At 41.9% G+C, this 23,615-nt stretch overlaps 2 protein-coding genes across 3 annotated transcripts in view; one reads left to right on the top strand and one right to left on the bottom strand.

The window, feature by feature from the left end:
• The window catches only part of ENTPD7 (ectonucleoside triphosphate diphosphohydrolase 7), a 54,195-nt gene extending 49,124 nt beyond the window's left edge, over positions 1-5,071 (top strand). The window contains exons 12-13 of the mRNA XM_011935561.1: positions 1,052-1,213; positions 3,300-5,071. Coding sequence (XP_011790951.1) covers positions 1,052-1,213; positions 3,300-3,531 — 394 coding nt within the window. The 3' untranslated portion in view covers positions 3,532-5,071. The remainder of the gene's footprint in view (positions 1-1,051; positions 1,214-3,299) is intronic.
• Positions 5,072-10,680: 5,609 nt separating this feature from the next.
• Positions 10,681-23,615, bottom strand: part of LOC105507155 (cytochrome c oxidase assembly protein COX15 homolog) — a 23,228-nt gene continuing 10,293 nt past the window's right edge. Inside the window, exons 6-9 of one of the 2 annotated variants that reach the window (XM_011935563.1) lie at positions 21,849-21,930; positions 19,201-19,355; positions 17,201-17,314; positions 10,681-12,328 (exon numbers count right to left, since the gene is read on the bottom strand). In XM_011935563.1, coding sequence (XP_011790953.1) covers positions 12,263-12,328; positions 17,201-17,314; positions 19,201-19,355; positions 21,849-21,930 — 417 coding nt within the window. In that variant the 3' untranslated portion in view covers positions 10,681-12,262. Of the gene's footprint in view, positions 12,329-15,025; positions 15,276-17,200; positions 17,315-19,200; positions 19,356-21,848; positions 21,931-23,615 lie in introns of those variants that run through there. The other variant, XM_011935562.1, reaches the window with a different exon arrangement.

The raw sequence follows: 23,615 nt of genomic DNA, 5'->3' as shown, positions 1-23,615 counted from the left end.
ACAGGGTTTCGCAGGATTGCCAGGCTGGTCTTGAACTCCTAAGCTCAAGTGATCTGCCTGCCTCACCCTCTCAGAGTGCTAGAATTACAGGCATGAGCCATGGGGCCCGGCCAAAAGTGATGATTTTTTTTAAACTTTGTATTATAGATAATATCAAACATAGAGAACAGCAGAGAGAATAGCAACATAAACCCTCATGTAATTATCACAGAGCTTCAGCAAATAACATTTTGCCAGTATGGTTCATTGGTCCTTTCATTTTTAAATATTTTAGTTAAAAATTGTTTAACACTGCCGGGCATGGTTCATGCCTGTAATCCTAGCACTTTGGGAGGCTGAGGCGGGTGGATCACCTGAGGTCAGGAGTTCAAGACCAGCCTGGCCAACATGGCAAAACCCCATCTCCTCTAAAAATACAAAAATTAGCTGGGCATGGTGGCAGGTGCCTGTAATCGCAGCTACTTGGGAGGCTGAGGCAGGGAGAATTGCTTGAGCTCAGGAGGTGGAGGTTGTAGTGAGCCGAGATCATGCCACTGTACTCCAGCCTGGGTGACAGAGGGAAACTCTGTCTCAAAAAAAAAAAAAAATAATAGAATAAAAAATAAAAATTGTTTAACATAAATAAAACTAGAAGAGTGTAATCAACTCCTGTGAACCTGTCACCCTGCTTTCCTACTAACAGTTATCGGCTCCTGGCCTATCTTTGTTTTTATCTGTTTTCCCACCCACAGTCCCCCTCTTACTACAACTGGGTTGTTTCGAAGCAAATCCCAAACATCATATAATTACATCTGTAGATATTTCAATATGCTCTCTGAAGATAGGGACTCTTAAAGAAAAAGAAGAACACAGCCACAGTATCATTACTGCCTTTGAGGTAAACACAAGATAAGCAGGCTGACTTAGAAATAACCCACTTAGAGGTGAGGAAGGTGAAACGGGAGGAGGTAGGTCTTTTAATAACTGGTGGGAATACACAGTGGCTTATTGCAAAGGAAAGTATTATAATTCTTTTCTCTTTTTTAAAAATTTAATTATTTTTGTCACACAGATACCAGTGTTTTAAATCAGCTTGGATGTACCAAGTCTTACATGAAGGATTCCACTTTCCCTATGACTACCCAAACCTGCGGACAGCCCAGCTGGTGTATGACCGAGAGGTTCAGTGGACGCTGGGAGCCATTCTATATAAAACACGATTCTTACCACTCAGGTAAAGTAAGACTCACCAATCTGGTATCTTGAACTCAGAGGATATCAGCTGATGCCTCAGAATCAGTTTATTTATTTTAACCGGCTTAGAATAGGTCTTAAATGACCTTCCTCCCTACCTCCTCACAAAAACAAACTCCTTTACTTCCACGTGAGCCACTATTACTACCAGGCATGCTTGAACAGAAAGAAGGTTGAGCATTACTGGTCTGGAGTCTGTTACTCAGCTTTGCTGTTTCAGAAATCCAGCTTTATTTGTTTACCCACAACAAATCAGTCTTTAGGACTGAACTCTTACTAATCACTTCCAAGAAACTGACAAGCTAAAATGTCATTCTTGGGTTACCCTGGAAAACACATCTGACAAAGGAACAGGGGTGGGATGTCTAGAGCAATCTTTCATAACGTAGGGAGGCACTCCAGACACTGTGTCATTGACTTAGAAGGCTTTTTGGTGGGTCAGAATTAGAATAAAGGATGTGAGATGTTTTTAGTGGGGCTACTTTCATCAAACTGGTAGCCTGATGCTTTACCTTTATGTACTGCAAGATATTTGGGACAATTTTTAGGTACTCTGTACCCTGGACTATTTCAGAGAAACTCAGATGAATTTTGTATCTTTGATGTCTATTCCTCTCAACTCAATATCATCAGAAGCCAGGCAGGTGATAGCAGTGAGGGAAGTGGGCTAGGTGGGGGTTGCCCACAACTGGAGCGTGTACCCTGGTTAACAGGCTGGTTACTGTCACGCACAAGCACCGTCCCAGCATTTGCCAGTTCTCATCTGTGCAGAAAAGGCATAAATCCATATTTTTAATGAAGTCTTTCAGTTTAGAGATTCACATTCTAGAAGAACACTGCAGGTTAAACCAGACAGAACTAGATGTGGGATCTGGACCGCTGAAGAGTGGCTTCTGTTCTAGCGAGGTGGACCATTGCACTTGGTTTTCATGTTGCCTTATTTTTGTCATACAGTTGATCAGGTAACAGCTTTATCTAGATATATCCTAGATCCTAGGGAAAACATAGTCCCTTTATTTTTAATTATTTTTTTTTTTTTTTGAGACAGGGTCTTGCTCTGTCGCCCAGGCTGAGTGTGGTGGCAGTGCCATGTTCATAGCTTATTGCAACCTTGAACTCCTGGGCTCAAGTGATTCTCACACCTCAGCCTTCTGAGGAACTGGGAGTACAGGTGCTCGCCACCATGCCCAGCTAATTTTTAAATTTTTCTTTTGCAGAAATGGGGTCTTGTTATGTTGACCAAGCTGGTTTTGAACTCCTGGCTTCAAGCAATTCTCCTGGCCTGGCCTCCCAAAGTACTTTGACTATAGGCATGTGCCACTGCACTTGGCTGCATACCAACTTTTAAAAAAGGATTTAGACACACTCTGATTTCTTTATTGGATTCAGGGGATCCCCTATTCTCATTAGTACTGTATTTATAACCATATTTTAAGACTTATGTGGCCGGGTGCGGTGGCTCAAGCCTGTAATCCCAGCACTTTGGGAGGCCAAGACGGGTGGATCACGAGGTCAGGAGATCGAGACCATCCTGGCTAACACGGTGAAACCCCGTCTCTACTAAAAAATACAAAAAAAACTAGCCGGGCGAGGTGGCGGGCGCCTGTAGTCCCAGCTACTCGGGAGGCTGAGGCAGGAGAATGGCGTAAACCCAGGAGGTGGAACTTGCAGTGAGCTGAGATCCAGCCACTGCACTCCAGCCTGGGTGACAGAGCAAGACTCCGTCTCAAAAAAAAAAAAAAAAAAAAAGACTTATGTTACAGGTGACCAATCTAGCCTTTCTGTTCATTTCCTGGGCTTTGGTTTCAAAGGCCTTCCCATCTTGGCTTAGATTCTGGAGGGTGTAAGCCTGGAGGTCCCTTCTGGAGGCCATGGGAAGGAAGACACAGAAGGGCTCCTGGGGCGGGGGATGTTCTTCAGTTTGCCTGCTCTGTGGAGCTGGTGTCCTAAAATGTTTATGTGGATGGAATAAACGTGATAACACTACTGGGCCTTTCAAATCAGAGTAAATGTCTCCCTCTGAAACTTAATTTTTTTCCACCTATAAATTCTTATTTCTTCCCTAGGGATCTTCGGCAGGAAGGTGTCCGACAAGCCCATGGTAGCTGGTTCCGTCTCTCCTTTGTATACAACCACTATCTCTTCTTTGCCTGTATCCTGGTGGTGCTACTGGCCATCGTCCTATACCTTTTGCGGCTACGGCGAATTCACCACCGACAAACACGAGCCTCAGCTCCATTGGACTTGCTGTGGCTTGAAGAGGTGGTGCCCATGATGGGAGTACAGGTGGGGCCGTGAGGCTGGACCAGGACTAGAGAAGCTTGAGCACCCCCGAGTTGCTGCTCATTGAATTCCTCCACTTTCTTATATGGCCTCAGATGCTGTGATGCCTGACCTTGTAGATATTTGCCCTTGGAATTTCTACTTCACTTTTTACCATAATTCCTTCTCAGTACCCAGGTCTTCTCTGAGAGAAGCTATAATTTAATCTGTGAGGAACTAAATGACAGGAGATTGGTGCTAATATGGGGGACCAAGCTTTGTCCAAGTGAAGCAGGCTTCGACTCCTTCTTCTGAGAGGTCTGGTGTGTTCCTGAAATCTCACCTTTTCTTCCCTTGCTAAAGCATGAAGTTTGGCATTGGGCACACTGGAAGTCTGGTTGAAATGAAACTTGTAGCATCTGATACAAAGCCAGAGACATTCTAGCAAGTGCAGCAGCCCCTTCTTTCTCTGTAACAGAGATATCATTTATGTGGAGATCCACAGCCTTTAATAGGGATCCAAGATCTTTGCAGTTCAATGGACCACACAGGAATTTCCAGGCACCAAAATGATATTAACTTCCTTGCTTACTTGACAAAGAAGCCATCATGGGTGTGATCCAAGATCGCTGTCATAGTGTTGATGATGTTTTACATGATTTTAAAGATTAGAACCCCTTCTAAATGAATGGTCTGTGGAAGATTTTAGTATCTTATCTGATGTCTGGTATGACAAGGATAGAAAATTTTTCCATTTTTATGTGCCTCACAGGCTGTTTGGGCATTAATTTTGCTTTTTGAGCCTTAAGTGTGTTAGCAGGATGGAGAAACTGTGATGGGGACTGGGAACCTGGATTTGTCTGATTTTAGGTCACTGTTCCCTAGGCCTGTTTTTGTGAGCCCTTAAACAGGAAGATACAAAGAGAGTTCTTTTATTTCACTGCTAAAATCAGTATGTAGTTTGGGGAATGTATTTGAGTTGTTTTTAAAGAAAAGGGGAAGAATCAGGAGAGTGGGCAAAGGCAATAAAATCAAAGTTCTTATTATTTCTGAGAAATAGAAGTTTTCTCAATTTCTGACTCTTGGAATGTCTGAAAGGGAGCAAATTCTAAACTTTGGAATAGACCATCTGTTAATAAGCCATCTGGCAACTTTCAGAACCTCTATTAAGAGACTGCTCAGTCACAAACAGCCCTTCCATTAATGAAGCGAGAGGAAAAGCCATTCACCCACTACCCTTCCAGAGTTTTGCTTCTCCTCCACATTTAGCCATTAAATTGCATGAGGATTTCTCTTCATCAGGGTCCATATGGAATCTTTCTTATGTTTTACCCTTTCCTACATGTAGCCTTGAATGTCCTGTCCACGAATATGCTCCCAGGGGTGGGAGCATTTTCTTTTTTGTCACCTTTGATTTCTGGGATTAGATTAATAGGGGAAAAAGTCCCTGGTTTTGAAGAAAAAAAAGTAGAATTCTTCAAAAATAAATTTCATACTGGGAACAGAAAGGAATTAAATGCTCCATAAAACAGGGAAAAAGAAATTAAGATCATCCTAGAAATAAACTAAGATAAAAATAAGTATACTGACCCTTGGTTGGGATAAAAAGATAACCAGTCTTACATAGTTTTAAAATTAGATAAACATGGACTAAACATGCAGACTCTGTTCCTTTTTTTTCCTTGGAGACAGGGCCTCACGCTGTCACCCAGGCTGGAGTGCAGTGGTGCAATATCATGGCTCGCTGCAGCCTCAACCTCCTGGGCTCAAGTAGTCCTCCCACCTCAGACTCCTGAGTAGCTGGGACTACAGGTGTGCGCCACCACACTCAGCTAATTTTTTATTTTATTTTTTTAGAGATGGAGCCTCACTATGTTGTCTAGGCTGGTCTGAAACTCTTGGGCTCAAGCAATCCTCCTGCCTCGGCCTCCCAGAGTGCTGGGATTACAGGCATAAGCTACTGCATCTGGCCTCTGTTTCCTTTGGAAATATCTTACCTTTCATTAGGGTTTCTTTCATATCAATTTCCTTTGGTTTTTAAGACTTCTACATTGATTTGATTTTCTTTCATTATCTGTGCTCCATGAACCTTATGAACGCTGCTTAATAATGTCAAAATATGTTTTAGCTAGCCATTGCCTTCTCAGGTAACATTTTCTTTTCCCCTAATCTTGGTTTCAATATACTATCTGTGGTTTTCTTGTGAGATCTAATCAATGATCTAATCAGAAGCTGCTTAACTGGCTAACAATGATCATACTCATGTACTAAAAATGAACTTGAAACAGGGAAGTAGTGATTGGTCTAATTTGAAAGCTCTTAGTATTCTTCATCCTGGCTGTAATAATAGCCATTATTTGTTAAACCTTTGTTATGTACCAGACACTCTTAAGGATTTTATGTGTATTATTCAAACTGATATTACTCTGTTCTTTTTATAGTTGAGAATCTCAGGATACCTATATTTATCACTTTTTCAATATATATGTATTTCTTAATTGTCTCGGAGTGTTTAATGTGTTATATCCTGTTCATTATTTTAATATTATAGGATCTAGGCTTATCTTTATTACCATGAGCAAGGCTTCCAGGAGTTCCACAGTACTGAAGGAAAATTTTATCATACCCCTCACAAGAACTGAATAGTTACTGTTGGTATTGGCTCCTTTGTTTCTTCTATTCTCCCAATTAATAGATTTTAAATGAAATCTCATTAGCTAGAAACAAAAGCCACTTATTCCTTGCTGAGGGCCAATTACTTAAATATATTGCTTCCTTATAATAAAATAATTTGCTTATAGGAGCAGAAATCTATCTTGCCATACCCTTTGGTTTTTAAAGATTTCTCTTCTATTTGCATTTCTGCACTTTGGTGGTTCTCCCATGAAGATAATTATGGTGTCATAAAATTCACACCACTCTTGTTTCAACACACACAATGAACCTGAACTGTTTTCGTACTCTTGTTATTACTGAGACAGGTCACAAATATCAAAATAGGAGTCAGTGGCTTGTAGTGATGCTTTTTAGTCTTGTGATAGCACAATCCATCACTTTCCCCAAAATTCTTGTCACAAGAACATAATGAAAATATGTAAAGTACCCATTTATGTGGCATTTCATTCACTTAAGTTGCAGTTAACTCTAAGCCAAATTATACCATTTTTTCTCTCTGTACTTTAGCTCCTTGAATTTCCTTAATCTGGGAAACTTTTGTTCCCACACAAAGGAACAAATGCAGGGGATACAAGTGCAGGTTTGTTACATGAGTATGTTGAGTGATGCTGAGGTTTGGGGTACAGATCCCATCACCAGGTGGTGATTATAGTACCTAACAGATAGTTCTTCAACCCGTGCCCTCCTCTCTCCCTCCCTGCTCTATTAGTCCACAGTGTCTATTCTGGTCTGGGAAATTTTCATTACTTTCCACCAATGTTCTATTTATTCTCCAAATGTCTTTCAAAGTATCCTGCCCCACCCCCTCCTCATCCTAAGAGATTCCTTTAACTTCAAGATCATGGCCCGTGATTGCTGAAAAATGTCTACCATGCACTTGCTAATAGTCTTTTTAGACATTAACATTTATTATCACATCCATATTTAAATTTTTGAAATAATTTATACTTCTCACTGGTATCATCTAAACAGATGCTTCTCACAGTTTTATGTTCTGCTTTTTGTCAGGGATGAAAGACAAGTGAGTGGTATCACTTAAGGGAAAGAACAGTAGGCTTAACGAATAGCAGACCTGGATTCTAGTTCTGGCTTTGTCATTTACTAGCTCTGGTACCTCAGGCCAGTCACTTGCCATCTCTGGTTTGGTTCTCATCTATCAAACAAAGTGGCTAGACAAGATTAGAAACTAAAGGCAGAAGACAAGGTAGAAAAATCTTGATTTTGGGAAGAACATTTTGTCCTTTGGTTTAGAAGACCAGGCTGCCCAAAAGAGCCTCCTATTTTATCCATAACCCCTGATGATAAGGTTGGTGGGGATGGAGTTTCTAATAGCAATCACAATAAATTTCAGAAGAGTTTTAAAGCTGAGATTTTAAAGGTCTTCTGGTCAACCCCCTTGATTTATATGGGTGATGAAACTGAGGCCTAGAGCAGTTGTAATATGTGCAAAGTCATAGTGACTGGCCTTCTAGGCCCCGGGTTTCTGTGTAACACAGCCACGCCAACTACTTTGTCAGCTACAATGAAATGCTCATTAACAGAATATTTCTGCAAGTATAAACAGAATCTATTCTTTATAAAACAGCTGGCCACCACTAACCATGCCCAATCTTTATGACTGCTTCTGACATTCATTTATGACTGCTTTGCTCACATTTAGGAATCAACTTTGAAAAAAATACTGTTAGAAATAGTGCCAAGTTTTCACTACATCTTATTCTAGTTCCTGTATTTCTTTTTGTACTTTTAAATTTTACACATCTTTTTATAACAATTTTATACAATTTCCTTTAGTACAACATCCAAGCAATTCATTAGATGACTACAGCCTAGATGAAGGTTAAATGCCTATTACATCTGCCTCATTAAAGAACTTCATTGTAATTCTTGGGCAGTTTCCAGACTCTGTTACAGAAACAGAGGGCTGTTTCTTTTTGTTGTCTTTGAACTTTTCAAATTAATTCAAAACTAGTATCTAATTGTCCTTTTTGCTGTGGTATGTAGTGTAATGTTGATTGGGAATAAGAATTATGGTACAAATAGCAGATGTTTCAAATTCTCCCATATTAGTCTCTTAGGGATGCTAGCGCCAGAGTCCAGCCCCTGGGGCAATAGGCTCTGTCAAACTTGTGAGAATTTTGCTGGTGATACAAAAAATATTGCTGTTAAAAACTACGACTCAGAACCAAAAGTTGTGATTAATAACAACAGGATTATTAGCAATAATATTTTGATTAATACTATAGAATAGCAAACAGTGAATATACCTCAAATTGAAAACTTTTAGGTTGTGTTCTTGGCTTACTCTCTCATAACCCTGGATCTAAGTTGGAAAGCTGTGGCACCCTGTTTGGGTGTCCCATCTACCCTGTTTTCTGTTTCTGCAGATGGCTTGTTCAAGCTTCATTTTAAGCCTGCTCTGTCTACTTTATCTTACTTATATTCTAACAGACTTCTCTTGTGTTAGTACACATTTCTCTTTTGCTCTAATATTTCATGATTTTCCAGTTTGTCGGTACTGTTATTAGAGAGACAGGGAAGGAACAACACACCAGTTGACCATTTTGTTTCTCTGAAAATGTGAGCAATAAGGAGATCCTTTTATTAATAAAACTGAATCATTACTCATACTACAAGGGCTTTCACTTTTAAAATGTAATCTATCATTGCTTCCATTTTTATGAACACCAAAGTTGAAAAATTTTCTGAATCACAGGCTATGTATAGCCACGTATGCATGACTTCAGGCTAGCATAAAGACATGTCTGCTCCTGAGCCTCTTCTTTTCAAGTAGGACAGCCACTGTATACCCTCTGGTGGCCCACTCCTTCTCCACTCCAAGGCAGCCCTGGTACTTTCCTGAGTGGCCCCTCCTACAGAGCACTTGCTGCTGGTGAAGACTGCCCCTTATTAGCTTCTGCAAGAAGGGATCCCAGACACACACTTTGGTTTCTAGTATTTCAGTTACTATGTTGTATTTGAAATTCTCATTCCACAGTTCCCCTTTAGTTGAAGTCCTGAAGTACATGCCGTGTCTCCCCCTTTATTTCTACCTTGATCGATGGCCTCTGCGGAGTGTGGTGAAAGACATCTTTTTATTATGATCCACAAATAGACACTGCACACTTTAAAAACCAAAGGCTGCCTGTATTACATTGCTTTGGGGAGCTGTTAAGACTCTATGTTTTTCTACTGCTTCACATTAAACAAAAATTTTGTTGAATTTTGAATTCTTAAAATTCTCACTGACAAACATTTTAAGTCAGTGTTGAGGAAAATGTGTGATGCATGTTAGAGAGGTAATGCATTCTCCCTTATGCAGGGACATGAGTATATGTGTTACATATGCTGATATATAACCCACCATTCATCCCAGGACCACAAGGGTAGCTGTAGATAAATTGGTTATCCTAAAATTATGATCATCAGTGTTGTTCTCTGCAACCAACATTGCTTTATGGAGTTGCTAATCATTACCCCTGCTACAATAGAATTTGTCAGTCTAAGTTATAGACAAAAAATTCTAGATTGACTGATTAAGAAAGCCATGTGTTTTAATTTCCTTTATGTTTTAAAAACAATGGGCATAAGTGCAGAGAGACCTTTGAAAATATTAAGGGAGATCTATTTAATCCTATAGGTATGTGATGACTTTTTTTTGGAAAAAGGTATTTGGGACATCAATCTGTAATTATCAATTTTCCATTCATGCATTCACTAATTCAATATCTGATATGTGACTGGGAGTGCTGGGAATAACATAAACAAAAAAAATAACTAAGATAATTATCATTCACTGGAAGCTCATAGGTGGCATAATACAGGTATATAGCTAAATGCAACCAGTTGTTTTTCCAAATATATTCATCATCTGTAATAAAAGAAAAATGAAGTAAAACATCTGAAAACTTAACTTACGAGTTGCTACTTCCTTGGAGGGAACTGTAGAAGCATTAATATATGGTTCTTTGGGTTGGGTCATACTGCCCTCTGCTGACTCAGTTATTAACTAAGGAGAACCTGGGTTTGAGGGTCAGGAAAGGATAGTGTGGGAACTTGCCTCAGAAATACAGTTCCCTTTCTTTGAAGGATTCTATCCAGAAGACACCATATCCTACTAACATACTAAGGATCAGCAGAGCAGATCAAATAATAAGGTGGGGTGGATATTAGAAGGGAATGGGAATAAGCTAGTAAGAACTTTCTAAGGTAACTAGGCTATTAGGACCTAAGCCGGTGGTCCCTAGACTTGTCTGCACATTTGAATCACCTGGGGAACTTTAAAAATATGCCTTTTACTGCCTCCAGGGATTGTGACTTAATTGGTCTTAGATGAGGCTTGGGTTTTGGGACTTTTCTAAGATTCAAATAAGAGAAGTTGGGAATTTCTTCTAGGCAATAGCATAAGCCCACCCAGGGTCCAGGATTTATGAAAAATTGACAAACTGTTTTGCTAAGAATCACCTGTGTTAGTCTGCTTGCGTTGCTATAAGGAAATACCTGACAATTTTTATAAAGAAAAGAGATTTATTTGGCTCACAGTTCTGCATAGAACTGTATAGGAAGTATGGCGCTGGCATCTGCTTCTGGTGAGACCCTCAGGAAGCTTACAATCAGGCGGAAGGGGAAGGGGAGCCAGTGTGTCGCATGGTGAAAGACAGCAAGAGAGAGAGAAGGAAGTTCCAGGCTCTTTTGAACAACCAGCTCTTGCGTAAACAACCAGAGTGAGAACTCACTCATTACTATGGGGATGGCACGAAGTCATGTATAAGGGATCCGCCCCCATGAACCAAATACCTCCCACTAGGCCCACCTCTAACATTGAATGTCACACTTTGAACATGAGATTTGGAGGGGACAAAACATCCAAACCAGATCACTACCTGAGAATGGTACACTACAGGTCACACAGAAACTTCCAGAGTACTGCAGTTGAAAGAGAACTGAGATCACCTAGTTCAGAGATTAAAAATGGAAAACGTTAGGTCATTTATGGCTCTCAGACATGTTAAGCCTGCATAACATTTTTTAAAATCTTGAAATTAGTTCCCAACACTTAATTGAAAACTTTCACAGAAAAATATAGATATGTGGCTTCTTTAAAAAATATATATATATATTTGGTACCTTAAACACTGTAAAATTAACATTTATATCTGAATACAGCATCTCTTTTTGCTTTGTAAATGAGGTCAAGGATGAAATCCAGATGTTCTCCCTTTGTATTTATCTTGTCACTGTATGGAATCTAGGTATATCCAAGGAAAACTAAATTTGAGATAAACTTACTTTCCTTATTTCAAAAAGCACAACAAAAACCCAGAAATCTAACAACCCTGGACCTGTAGAGCAGCAGCAACAGACCAAAGCAGTTAAACAGACCAGTTTAGTCTGAGCTGGGGCACCTGCTCACCAGTGTTACTGTCTCCACCAGCCTGACCCCAGAGCATTTGATCTGTCTACCCTACTCTTGCCTTCTACAGAACTAAAACTAACTTCCTGCAACTTTCACCCATTGCTGCCAGGTCTGCAGCACAATGGAAGCTCATTCCCTCTTCTGCATGAGATAGCTTCAACTTCTCAAGGACAGGAATCTTGCTCTCTCCCCAGATGTTCTCTTCTCCAGTTAAATATCCCCCAGTTCCTTCAGCTATTCCCTGTGTGATAGGAGTTCTGGACTCATCACCATTCTGGTCTCTTCTTCTGGATACACACTTAGTGGCCATCAATATCTTGCTTAAATTTAGTACCTAGAGTGAAATGCAACATGTTAGGGGCATTCTGACTATGGCTGTGACACTGCTACTGATAAAACCTGAAGTACCACTAATTTTTGTGTTATATAATAACAACATGAATACTAGTTGGTTCATATTGAACCTAAGGACAACTGAAATCCTCAACACTTTTTTATATGAAATGATATAAGGCCAGGTTTCTTCAGCCCAAACTTCTACAACTTATTTAATTTGAATGAGTATGTTATATTTCTAATCTGTTTAATTTCTTCTCGATGGCATCACTCTGGGACTGTTTTCAGTTGCCACTGTCATCTATTATATTAGCAATATTGGGTTGCTCCATCCTCAAATCAGATGTTCCTGATACCTTCATCCAAATCACTGATTTTCAAAATAAAGTTAAATAAGACAGAGCCCTATGAAATACCAATAGAGACCAAAATCACATTAATTCAGCAGTCAACAATTTGTTTAAATATCTGAATAGATGTCCATGTACTACACCATCAAGGCCATATTTTTCTTATTACAAAGTTGTTAGGAAACCCTCTCAGGAACCAATTTATACTGTCACTTCCATTCCTTTCTCTGACCTTGTAATGTTAACATCCTTATCAAAAGAGGAACTAGCTGGGAGCGGTGGCCCACGCCTGGAATCTCAGCACTTTGGGAGGCCGAGGTGTATCAGGGGAACCCACCCCGATAGTTAACGTGGGTTCTTTTCTATTTCCCTAAGTGTCTAGGCTGGTTTGAGAAATAAAGGGAAAGAGTACAAAAAGAGAGAAATTTTTTTTTTTTTTTTTTGAGACGGAGTCTTGCTCTGTCGCCCGGGCTGGAGTGCAGTGGCCGGATCTCAGCTCACTGCAAGCTTCGCCTCCCGGGTTCACGCCATTCTCCTGCCTCAGCCTCTCAAGTGGCTTGGATTACAGGTGCCCGCCACCTCGCCCGGCTAGTTTTTTTGTATTTTTTAGTAGAGACGGGGTTTCACCGTGTTCACCAGGATGGTCTCGATCTCCTGACCTCGTGATCCGCCCGTCTCGGCCTCCCAAAGTGCTGGGATTACAGGCTTGAGCCACCGCGCCCGGCCAAAAGAGAGAAATTTTAAAGCTGGATGTCCGGGGGAGACATCACATGTCGGCAGGTTCCGTGATGCTCCCCACGCCATAAAACCAGCAAGTTTTTATTAGCCATTTTCAAAAGGGGAGGGAGTGCACGAATAGGGTGTGGATCACAGAGATCACATGCTTCACAAGGTAATAAAATATCACAAAGCAAGTGGAGGCAGGGCGAGATCACAGGACCACAGGATGGGGCGAAATTAAAATTGCTAATGAAGTTTCGGCATGCACTGTCATTGATAACATCAGGAGACCGGGTTTGAGAGCAGACAACCTGTCTGACCAAAATTTATTAGGTGAGAATTTCCTCATCCTGATAAGCCTGGGAGCACTACAGGAGACCGGGGCTTATCTCATCCCTTGACCATAAAAGACGGCCGCCTCCCAGGTGGCTGTTTATAGACCTACCCTCAGGTCGCATTCTCTTTCTCGGGGATGTTCCTTGCTGAGAAAAAGAATTCAGCGATATTTCTCCTATGTGCCTTTGAAAGAAGAGAAATATGGCTCTGTTCTGTCGGCTCACCGGAAGTCAGAGTCCAAAGTCTTATCTCCCTTGTTCCCTGAACATTGCTGTTATCCTGTTCTTTTTTTCAAGGTGCCCAGATTTCATACTGTTCAAACACACATGCTCTACAAACAATTTGTGCAGTTAACGCAATCATCACAGGGTCCTGAGGCAATATACATCCTACTCAGCTTATGAAGATGATGGGATTAAGAGATTAAAGTAAAGACAGGCATAGGAAATCACAAAGGTATTGATTGGGGAAGTGATAAGTGTCCACAAAATCTTCACAATTTATGTTCAGAAATTGCAGTAAAGACAGGCGTAAGAAATTATAAAAGTATTAATTTGGGGAACTAATAAATGTCCATGAAATCTTCACAATTTATGTTCTTCTGCCGCAGCTTCAGCCGGTCCCTCCGTTTGGGGTCCCTGACTTCCAGCAACAGAGGTGGGCAGATTACCTGAGGTCAGGAGTTTAAGACCAGCCTGGCCAACATGGTGAAACCCCTTCTCTACTAAAAATACAAAATTAGCCAGGCATAGTGACTTGTGCCTGTAGTCCCAGCTACTTGGGAGGCTGAGGCACGAGAATCGCTTGAACCTGGGAGGCGGAAGTTGCAGAGTGAGCTGAGATCACACCACCGCACTCCAGCCTGGGCAACAAGAGTGAAACTGTCTCAGAAAAAAAAAAAAAAGGGAACTATTTGGCGATTACCTCCTTTTCCAAGTACTTACAAACCATTTTGCTACATATACACATTAAGCTTGTCAAAATCTGCAATTTCCCCATTTCTGAAAATCAGGATATTAGAAGACATTAGCTTTTTTTTTTTTGCTGAAGACCAGCTGGCTACTTTGGGTATGTCCATCCTATCCTTTCAATCTTCACCTAATGGAAGTAAACTTAAGATCATAAAAAAATTCTATTTAGGCAGAATTAAGGACTCAGGAGAACAAGGAGACAGAAATCATCCATGTAGAACGAAGAGCTTGCCAACACTGAAAAACCCGACACAAAGCCTGTTAGGCAGTAAATGGCAGACATTTCTTTCTCTACATTAACACTGATTTTCAACATGAAAAGCAGATTTAAAGGGAACCTTTAGGGTAACCACACTTAATGCATTCTTGATCCAGTGACTATCACAAAACAGGAAAAGATTTTTTTTTTTTTTTTTTTTGAGGCGGAGTCTCGCTCTGTCGCCCGGACTGGAGTGCAGTGGCCAGATCTCAGCTCACTGCAAGCTCCGCCTCCTGGGTTTACGCCATTCTCCTGCCTCAGCCTCCCGAGTAGCTGGGACTACAGGCGCCCGCCACCTCGCCCGGCTAGTTTTTGTATTTTTAGTAGAGACGGGGTTTCACCATGTTAGCCAGGATGGTCTCGATCTCCTGACCTCGTGATCCGCCCGTCTCGGCCTCCCAAAGTGCTGGGATTACAGGCTTGAGCCACTGCGCCCGGCCCAGGAAATGATTTTTAAGTAAGTTGACCGCGCTTTGGAAACCACTGGGTATGTCAAGGTCATCTCGTAGAAAAGCCCAAGTTCTCATGATCTCTGAAGAGTTCTCGAAAGCAGTCACAGTCCCAAGAAGTTGGTCCTCTAAGAATCATTTTGGGACTCTTCGGAGTTCACTCATCAGCCAAAGAGCACCGGTGAGCAAAGCCAAGGAGCCTGACTGGTGAGTGGCGGCCAGAGGAGTTGGGACGTACATCAGCAGCGTGCTGATGCCCAAGCCCACCTATCACAAAGAAAAGAAGGCAATAGGAAAGGCAGTAACCCAAAGTCCACAGTGAAAATGACCAGGCATGGATAACCACGCACAAACCTCCACATCCTCCTATCAGAGCACTTAAAATACACACATTTGTAATTTCACAAGCAAATATGCTTACAATGAAAGAAATTCGAACAAAATTGATAAACCTAAAATTCCCCTTAATTATCCTTCATTCCATCCCAGTTCCCCAGAGTAGTCACTGTTACCAGTTTCTGCACACTTGTACTTTAATACGTTTATAGAGAAATATATAGTTTTATGCTTTTAAAAAACATATTGTTTTGTCACTTGCTTTTTTCCACTTAGCAATATACAGTATGTATTGAGATCTTTTTTTTTTTTTTTTTTTTTTGAGACCAAGTCTCGCTCTGTCGCCCGGGCTAGAGTGCAGTGGCCGGATCTCAGCTCACTGCAAGCTCTGCCTCCCGGGTTTACGCCATTCTCCTGCCTCAGTCTCCGGAGTTGCTGGGACTACAGGCGCCCAACACCTCACCCAGCTAGTTTTTTGTATTTTTTAGTAGAGACGGGGTTTCACCGTGTTAGCTAGGATGGTCTCGATCTCCTGACCTTGTGATCCGCCCGTCTCGGCCTCCCAAAGTGCTGGGATTACAGGCTTGAGCCACCGCGCCCGGCCTTGAGATCTTATTAAACTGCTGTGCAGTATCGCATAGTATGGATATACCATAGTTTTGTTTTGTTTTGTTTTGTTTTGTCTTGAGACACAGTTTCACTCTGTCTGCCAGGCTGGAGTGCAATGGCATGATCTCGGCTCACTGCAACCTCCACCTCCCGGGCTCAAGCAATTCTCCTGCCTCAGCCTCCCGAGTAGCTAGGATCACATGTGTGTGCCACCATGCCCAGCTAATTTTTGTATTGTTTAGTTGAGATGGAGTTTCGCCATGTCAGCCAGGCTGGTCTCAAACTCCTGACCTCAGGTAATCCACCCACCTCGGCCTTTCCCAAAGTGCTGGGATTACAGGCGTGAGCCACTGTGCCCAGCCCATAGTTTTTTAACTGTTTAGGTTGTTTCCAATTTTTCACTATCACAATTCTATGATGAATTTTCTCATATAAAAGGTCTTTGTGCATTGGACTGTTTCTAGGACAGACACTAATAAGTCCATTTGCTGGGCCAAAGAATTATCCATTTAACTTTTAAAAGATATTGCCAGCCTGGGTGACAGAGTGAGACTCCGTCTCCAAAAAAAAAAAAAAGATATTGCCAAATTGCCCTCTGGAAAAAACCGTACTAACTCATGCTCTCACCAAGAATATCTGAAGGTATCCATTTTCCTATGCCCATGGCAATACCTGATTTTTTTTTTCATTTTTTTCCAATTTGATGGGCACAAAATGGTACTTATTTTTTAAATTTGCTCCTCTGATTATGAGTGAAGCTGAACAGCTTTTCATGTTTACTGGCCATTAATCATTCTTTTTGTGGTAATTGTGTATTGATGTCCTTTACTTATTTTCCAGTTATTAATTTTTAAATTTATTATAAATATGGAAAATATTTTCTCCTAGTCTGTCACCTTTTTTTTTTTTTTTGAACAAGGTCTCACTCTGTTGTCTAGGCTAGGGTGCAGCAGTGCGATCTTGACTCACTGCAGCCTCAACCTCCCTGGCTCAGGTGATCCTCTCATCTCAGCCTCCTGAGTAGTTTGGACTACAGGCACATACCACCATGCCCATCTAATTTTTGTATTTTTTTGTAGAGATGGGGTTTTGCCATGGTGCCCAGGCTGGTCTCAAATTCCTGGCTCAAGTGATATGCCCACCTAGCCTCCCAAAGTGCTGGGATTACAGCCATGAGCCACTGTGCCCGGCTCCTTTTTTAACTTTGTATTGGGGATACTGTCAGAACAAAAAGAAGTAGTTTATACCTGTGTATACGCCAAAGCCAGCAGAGTCACTGCTGCCATCTTGGTCCTTCTAGGAAGGGGAATTCTCCGAGAGAGGAAGTAGAGCACTGTAATGGCAGTGACTGAAGTGATTCCCTGCAGGGAAGAAAGATTCTATCACATTAGATAGAAGTGCCAGGTTTCTACTCACATGTATTTCCTCTAGAACCATTCAGCAACCATGAAGTACTTTCCTGTGCTAGTCACAGAGAGCCTCCCTGCAGTCCCACCCTGATTGCTTCTCCACAGGCTGTCTCTTCCACCGTCCTCTTCTGCTTGCCACTTAAACATCGGTATCACCGAGGGCTCCACCTAAGATGCGGCATGTACCACTTAATACACCCTCACTCTCAGTGATCTCATCCACTTTCCAGTATGGGTGTCCTCTCATTTTTAAGTCACTCTTTGCGGCCTTATCCCTAACCGTATCTCTAATCCCATATTCTTAAAGCAGGGCTGACCCCAGCACATGAGGGTTATTATTTTCCTGGACTGTGAGTGGAGAAAGTGCTGGTGCTGCCAGCTGGTGCTAAAAAAGACCTAAAGTCTCATTTTCATTCCTATCTCTTCAGAACAAGGGTCCAGGACTGGCAATAATGGTCCCCTTCCTCTCCCACGGTATCAGCGAGAATGTTTTCTATCATATTTCTACATTTAGTTCACATCATTTCCTTTTCAGAGCTGTCCACAATGACAATTTCAACCAGGCTTTACTTATGCTAAGATACTGTGTGCAGGTGGGAACTCAGCCCACACCAGGTAACATGCTTCAGCCCAGCCCCCACTGGACAACTGAGTCCTCTGGCCCCCTCTCTCTGGATGTGCTGCTCTCATCTCACACTCAACATGCCTGCATCTGATGACATCCTCCCACCTCTAGCTTCACACTCATTCTGATGGCCCCATCCCTATAGGTCATGTTTTAGGCATGCTACAGAAGACACTTTGGAATTTCACTTGATCTTTCTTCACCTTCATTCCTGACAGCCAATCTTATTAACTCTCTTCCTTTATTTATTTATTTATTGTAGAGATGAGGTCTCCCTGTGTTGCCCAGGCTGGTCTTGAACTCTTGGACTCAAGCAATCCTCTTGCCCTAGCCTCCCAAAGGGCTGGGATTACAGGCATGAGCCACTGTGCCCACTGCTCTTATTTTTAAATTAAATTGAATTGTTTAAGAGACAGGCTCTCACTCTGTCTCCCAGGCTAGAGTGCAGTAACGTGATCACAGCTCGCTGCAGTCTCAAACTCCTGGGCTCAAGCAATCCTCTTGCCTCAGCCTCCCAAAGTGCTAGGATTATAGGTGTGAGCCACCGTGCCCAGCCTCTGTTCCTTTAAATTCTCTCTCAAATGCATCATTCTTCTCAAGTCCCACTCCCACCACATAGGCCCCATCTCCATCACTCTCCCTGGCATCGCACAGCAGCACTATGCTTCTCACAGTCTCCTTACTGCTCATCTTTCCCCGCTCCAATTCATCACACACAGGCCTCCAAGGCAATCTTTAAATGGCCCATAGCAGAACCTCAAAACATATTAGCTTAAACGGAATGAAAAGTACTAGTGAAGCTCCTGGCTCCTTGAGTTTCTGGTTTAGCTCCGAAAGCCATGTGCTTAGCAACTATGGTCTCTGCATTCTCTTCTCTACTCAATCACATTTCTGCTGAAATGACTTTCTAGGTATGTGCAGGATTGAGGGAGGTTATCACTTGCCAAGTGGTAAAAGGCACATTTGAACTTTAAGAAGCTAGCAATGTCCTGAAAGCTAGAATTTGGCTGGGGTAGGGGGTCAGGGGGACAGGGGTGAGTAATGAGGACAAAGACATTAGATTAGAGAAATGGTCCTAAAATTTCTTCCAAAGAGAGCAGAAAGTATAGTTCCTGCTCTACCCTGTCAGTGTTGCCATCAGTGCTTCACTGACACCCCAAAGCCTACGATAGGCTCCCGTGCTCTCTGGCAGGTAACCACCAGCTACACTTACCAGAATCCGGTGATCAAACTGCACTGTGGTGGGATTCTCAAAAACATTCCTCAGGATGGGGGAGAAGGTAAAGAGGTCCTCTGGGATCCAGGATTCTCCCATTTTGGGAAAGGAGTTGTAAACAAGCCCAGCATCTAGCCCTGCCACAAAAGCCCCTGTATTCCAAGGTAAATGGTATTTATTAAAATGAGACGAAGAAGAGACCAAATACTAGTTCTGACATAGAAAAAGTCTGTTATCCCTGAGTTAAACTAAGGGAACAGTCAGTGAACAATAGAAAGATCTACAACAGGGGTTCTCCAACAGGGAAGACACATCACAATCACCATGGAAACTCCAAATCTCTGCATCCTTACCTGCTCCCACCCTAAGATTCTGCTTCCTCTAGAGAAGTGCAGTAGAGGCTGCAGTGTGGGAGGAGGGAGAGAGGCTTACTAGCTTAGAAACATTCCCTTAGTGATTTTCATGCCCTCTTCACCCCGCCACTGAGTGCTACTGATTTATTTTAGAAATGCTCTCCCACAGATGTCTGCATGACTGATTCCCTTACTTCCCCAGCTTCCACTCAGATGTCACCTTACCAAAGAGATTTCGCTTGATGATCCTATATAAAATGGTACTCCCCTAGCGCACTTTCTGTCTCCTGACCCTAATTTATTTTTCTTCATGGCACTAAATATTATCTAACACATTATGTTTCTATTGTGCATTATCTGTCTTCCCCAAATGCTCAATAAATGTTTGTTGACTGAACATGGAAGTGAGAAAAATCCCAAAACTTATAAACTAAATCCTAGATAAAACAAATAAAGAGGGTATTCATGAATTAATGGATGTCTGATCTATTATTTATTATCAAAGAAAATCCAGAAATGTTTGGGTCACACTGCCTTTTCTCTTTCTTTTTTTTTTTTTTTTTTTGAGACGGAGTCTGGCTGTGTCCCCCAGGCTGGAGTGCAGTGGCACGATCTTGGCTCACTGCAACCTCTGCCACCAGGGTTCATGCGATTCTCCTGCCTCAGCCTCCCGAGTAGCTGGGACTATAGGTGCCCGCCCTTTGGTAGAGACAAGGTTTCACCACGTTGACCAGGCTGGTCTCGAGCTCCCAACCTCAGGTGATCCGGCTGCCTCGGCCTCCCAAAGTGCTGGGATTACAGGCATGAGCCACCGCGCCCGGCCCTTCTTTCTTTTTTTGAGTCAAGGTCTTGCTCTGTCACCCAGGCTGGAGTGTAGCAGTGCAATCTCGGCTCACTGCAGCCTCGACCTCCTGGGCTCAAGCAATCCTCCCGCTTCAGCCCCCTGAGTAGGTGAGACTACAGGCACACAACACCACACACGGCTAATTTTTGTATTTTTTGTAGAGATGAGGTTTTACCATGTTCCCCAGCTGGTCCTGAACTCCCCGGCTCAAGCAATCCACCTGCCTCAGCATCCCAAAGTGCTGGAATTACAGGTGTGAGCTACCATGCCCAACCCATTCCATATTTTTTAAAACGTCCCTTATGAAGTAAAAATTCATACTCTGCCAAAAATAAAAGTGTTCAGTGGCTCATTGGTTTGAATCAGTATATTTTTATTCCAGAGCAGTGCTGTCAATAGAACTTTCTGTGAGAGTGGAATTCTACATTTGTGCCATCCAATATACTAGCCCCTAGCCACATGTGCCTATGGAGCATCTGAAATATTGCTAGTGTCACTGAAGAACTACATTTTAAATTTTATTTAACCTTAATTAATTTAAGTTTCAATATCCACATGAGGCTACGGACTCCTCTACTGGATAGTGCAGTTCTCAAATAAGAGTAGCAGAGGTGGAAGTGTGGTTTAAAGAACGAAAAAGGCCAGGCGTGGTAGCTCACACTTGTACTCCCAGGACTTTGGGAGACTAAGGCGGGTGGATTACCTGAGGTCAGAAGTTGGAGGCCAGCCTGGCCAACATGGTGAAATCCCCTCTCTACTGAAAGTACAAAAATTAGCTGTGCGTGGTGTCGTGCACCTGTAATCCCAGCTACTCAGGAGGCTGAGGCATGAGAATTGCTTGGACTCGGGAGGCAGAGGTTGCAGTGAGCTGAGATCACGCCACTGCACTCCAGCCTGGGCAACAGAGTGAGACTCGGTCTCAAAAAAAAAACAATGAAAAATATCCTGTGTTGGTCTCTCTGTGCCAATGAACTCTCCACCTGCAACCATCTCTGAGGGCAAGCCTTTTGTCTGACCCATCTTGATGTAATGTGATGATAACAATAATGTTTATATAATAGTAACAGCTAACACTTATGTAGCCTTTGCTGCATGCTAACAACTATTCTACACATTTCACATTTAGCAGTCATACTGTTGTCATAATCTCCATTTTACACATAAGGTCTCTAAGGCCCAGAGAGGTTACAGAGCTTGCAGAAGTCATATAGTTCACAGGTAGTGAAGCCAGGATTTGAACCTAAGCCATGTGGATCTAGGTAGATGTTCAATATTTTTGTTCAACTGACAGTAAAGTAGAATTTTTGGAAGAGAGAAAGGAACAGGAAACAGAGGGTGAAGATAGTGGGAATGAGAGAAACAGATGTGAAAAGGAAATATAAAGATACAGGAGGACGAGGCAAAGCATTAGGCAAGAGGTCCCAGCTTTTTGATGAGCTGAGTCCTACCTGAGAGAGCCGTAAGGAACACCAGACCTGCTGTTCCATGAGCAAATCGTCTCAACTGTAGGAGTGGACGGGTTTCAGGCAACTAAACAAGAAAAAACATCATTCAGTTAAACTGTGTTTCAGGAACAATGAGAGGCAGCAAAGATCTCCAAGGCCAAACCCAAGTGACAAATTAAGATCAGATCTTCTCTGACCCCTAGACTAAGTTAAGTACTCCTGGCAGATATTCTGTTCCAACATGCACTGTATTTTATTATAATTACACATTACCATCTGTTTTCCCTTCTACCCCATAAGTTTTGTGAAGGCAGGAACTGCCATCTTTGTTACTACAGCAATCTTAGCCTAGTGATTGGCACATAGGTACTCATTACGTATCTGTTCAAAAACTGAATGATTTACGTTATTCAGGAAGCAATGCTTCATCATGGTTGAAAGGATGTAGCTTAAGATCAGGACTGGATTTTCATGTGTGTGATATTAGTGCTTAGCAAATATAGTCAGAATCAGAATTGCATAAAATGCTTAGAGATTCCTGCATTTAGTGTTTTTGATAAAATGTTTTTATTCTTATTACCACCAACTTCTAATACTAATCAGTGAATCATCAAATATGAATAAGAACTTTATAAACAGGTTACTATAAAGATACAAAGAAGTTACGTCAGAATGCTACCCTCAAATGGCTTACACTTACTATATGAAAAGAGGTATCATTACTAACATATTATATTATCAACACTGTCCAATAGAACTTTCTGTGATGATGGAAAAGTTCTATCATCTACCTAAGAAGAGCTTGAAACATGGCTAGTATGATTGAAAATTAAATTAAAAATTAATTTTATTTAAATATAAAGTTTAAGTAAACAAAAAGCTTATGTAAATAAAGTTAATTTTATTTAATTAAAAATTTTTTTTTCTCACTTTGTCACTCAGACTGGAGTGCAGTGGTGCAATCCTGGCTCACTGCAACTTCCACCTCCCAGGCTCAAGTGATTCGCCTGCCTCAGCCTCCCAAGTAACTGGGATTACAGGCGCGTGCCACTGTTGCCTAGCTAATTTTTTAACTTTTAGTAGAGACGGGGTTTCACCATGTTGGCCAGGCTGGTCTCGAACTCCTGACCTCAAATGATCCACCCATCTCAGCCTCCCAAAGTGCTGGGATTACAGGCGTGAGCCACCGTGCCCAGCCTTAATTAATTAAAATTTAAATAGCCATATGTAGTTAGTAGCTACTGTGTTGGACAGCATAGCACTATATGGCTCATTGGCTAGCATCTCAAATCCTTTTTGTAATTAGGTGAATCTAAACAAACAGAGAAAAACAATTAATTGATAAAGTCATCAGTAACCTTTAAGAGTACAATTTCAGCAGCAAGAGTGTGTGGGTTTATGTGTAAGTGTGGGTAAATGTGAGAGTGTGTATGTATTGGGTTGGGTGAGGAAGATAATTACAGGGATTGAAAAGAAGGAATAGATTGTCAGGAAGCAACAGCTATAGATGCAGGCAAAATGAATCCATTAAAATGAATTCATTTTAGAAGTTTGAATTAAAATGAATTCATTTTAGAAGTTTGGCTTTGACGGGCACGGTGGCTCACACCTGTAATCCCAGCACTTTGGGAGGCTAAGGCGGGTGGATCACCTGAGGTCAGGAGTTCAAGAGCAGCCCAGTCAACATGGCAAAACCCCGTCTCTACTAAAAATACAAAAAAATTAGCCAGGCATGGTGGTGTGCACCTGTCGTCCCAGTTACTCAGGAGG

Source organism: Colobus angolensis, unplaced genomic scaffold (genome assembly GCF_000951035.1).
Source record: "Colobus angolensis palliatus isolate OR3802 unplaced genomic scaffold, Cang.pa_1.0 Scaffold144, whole genome shotgun sequence".
Taxonomy (NCBI): Eukaryota; Metazoa; Chordata; class Mammalia; order Primates; family Cercopithecidae; genus Colobus; species Colobus angolensis.
Note: the sequence above shows the minus strand (reverse complement) of the source record. Positions and strands in the feature narration are given on the sequence as shown.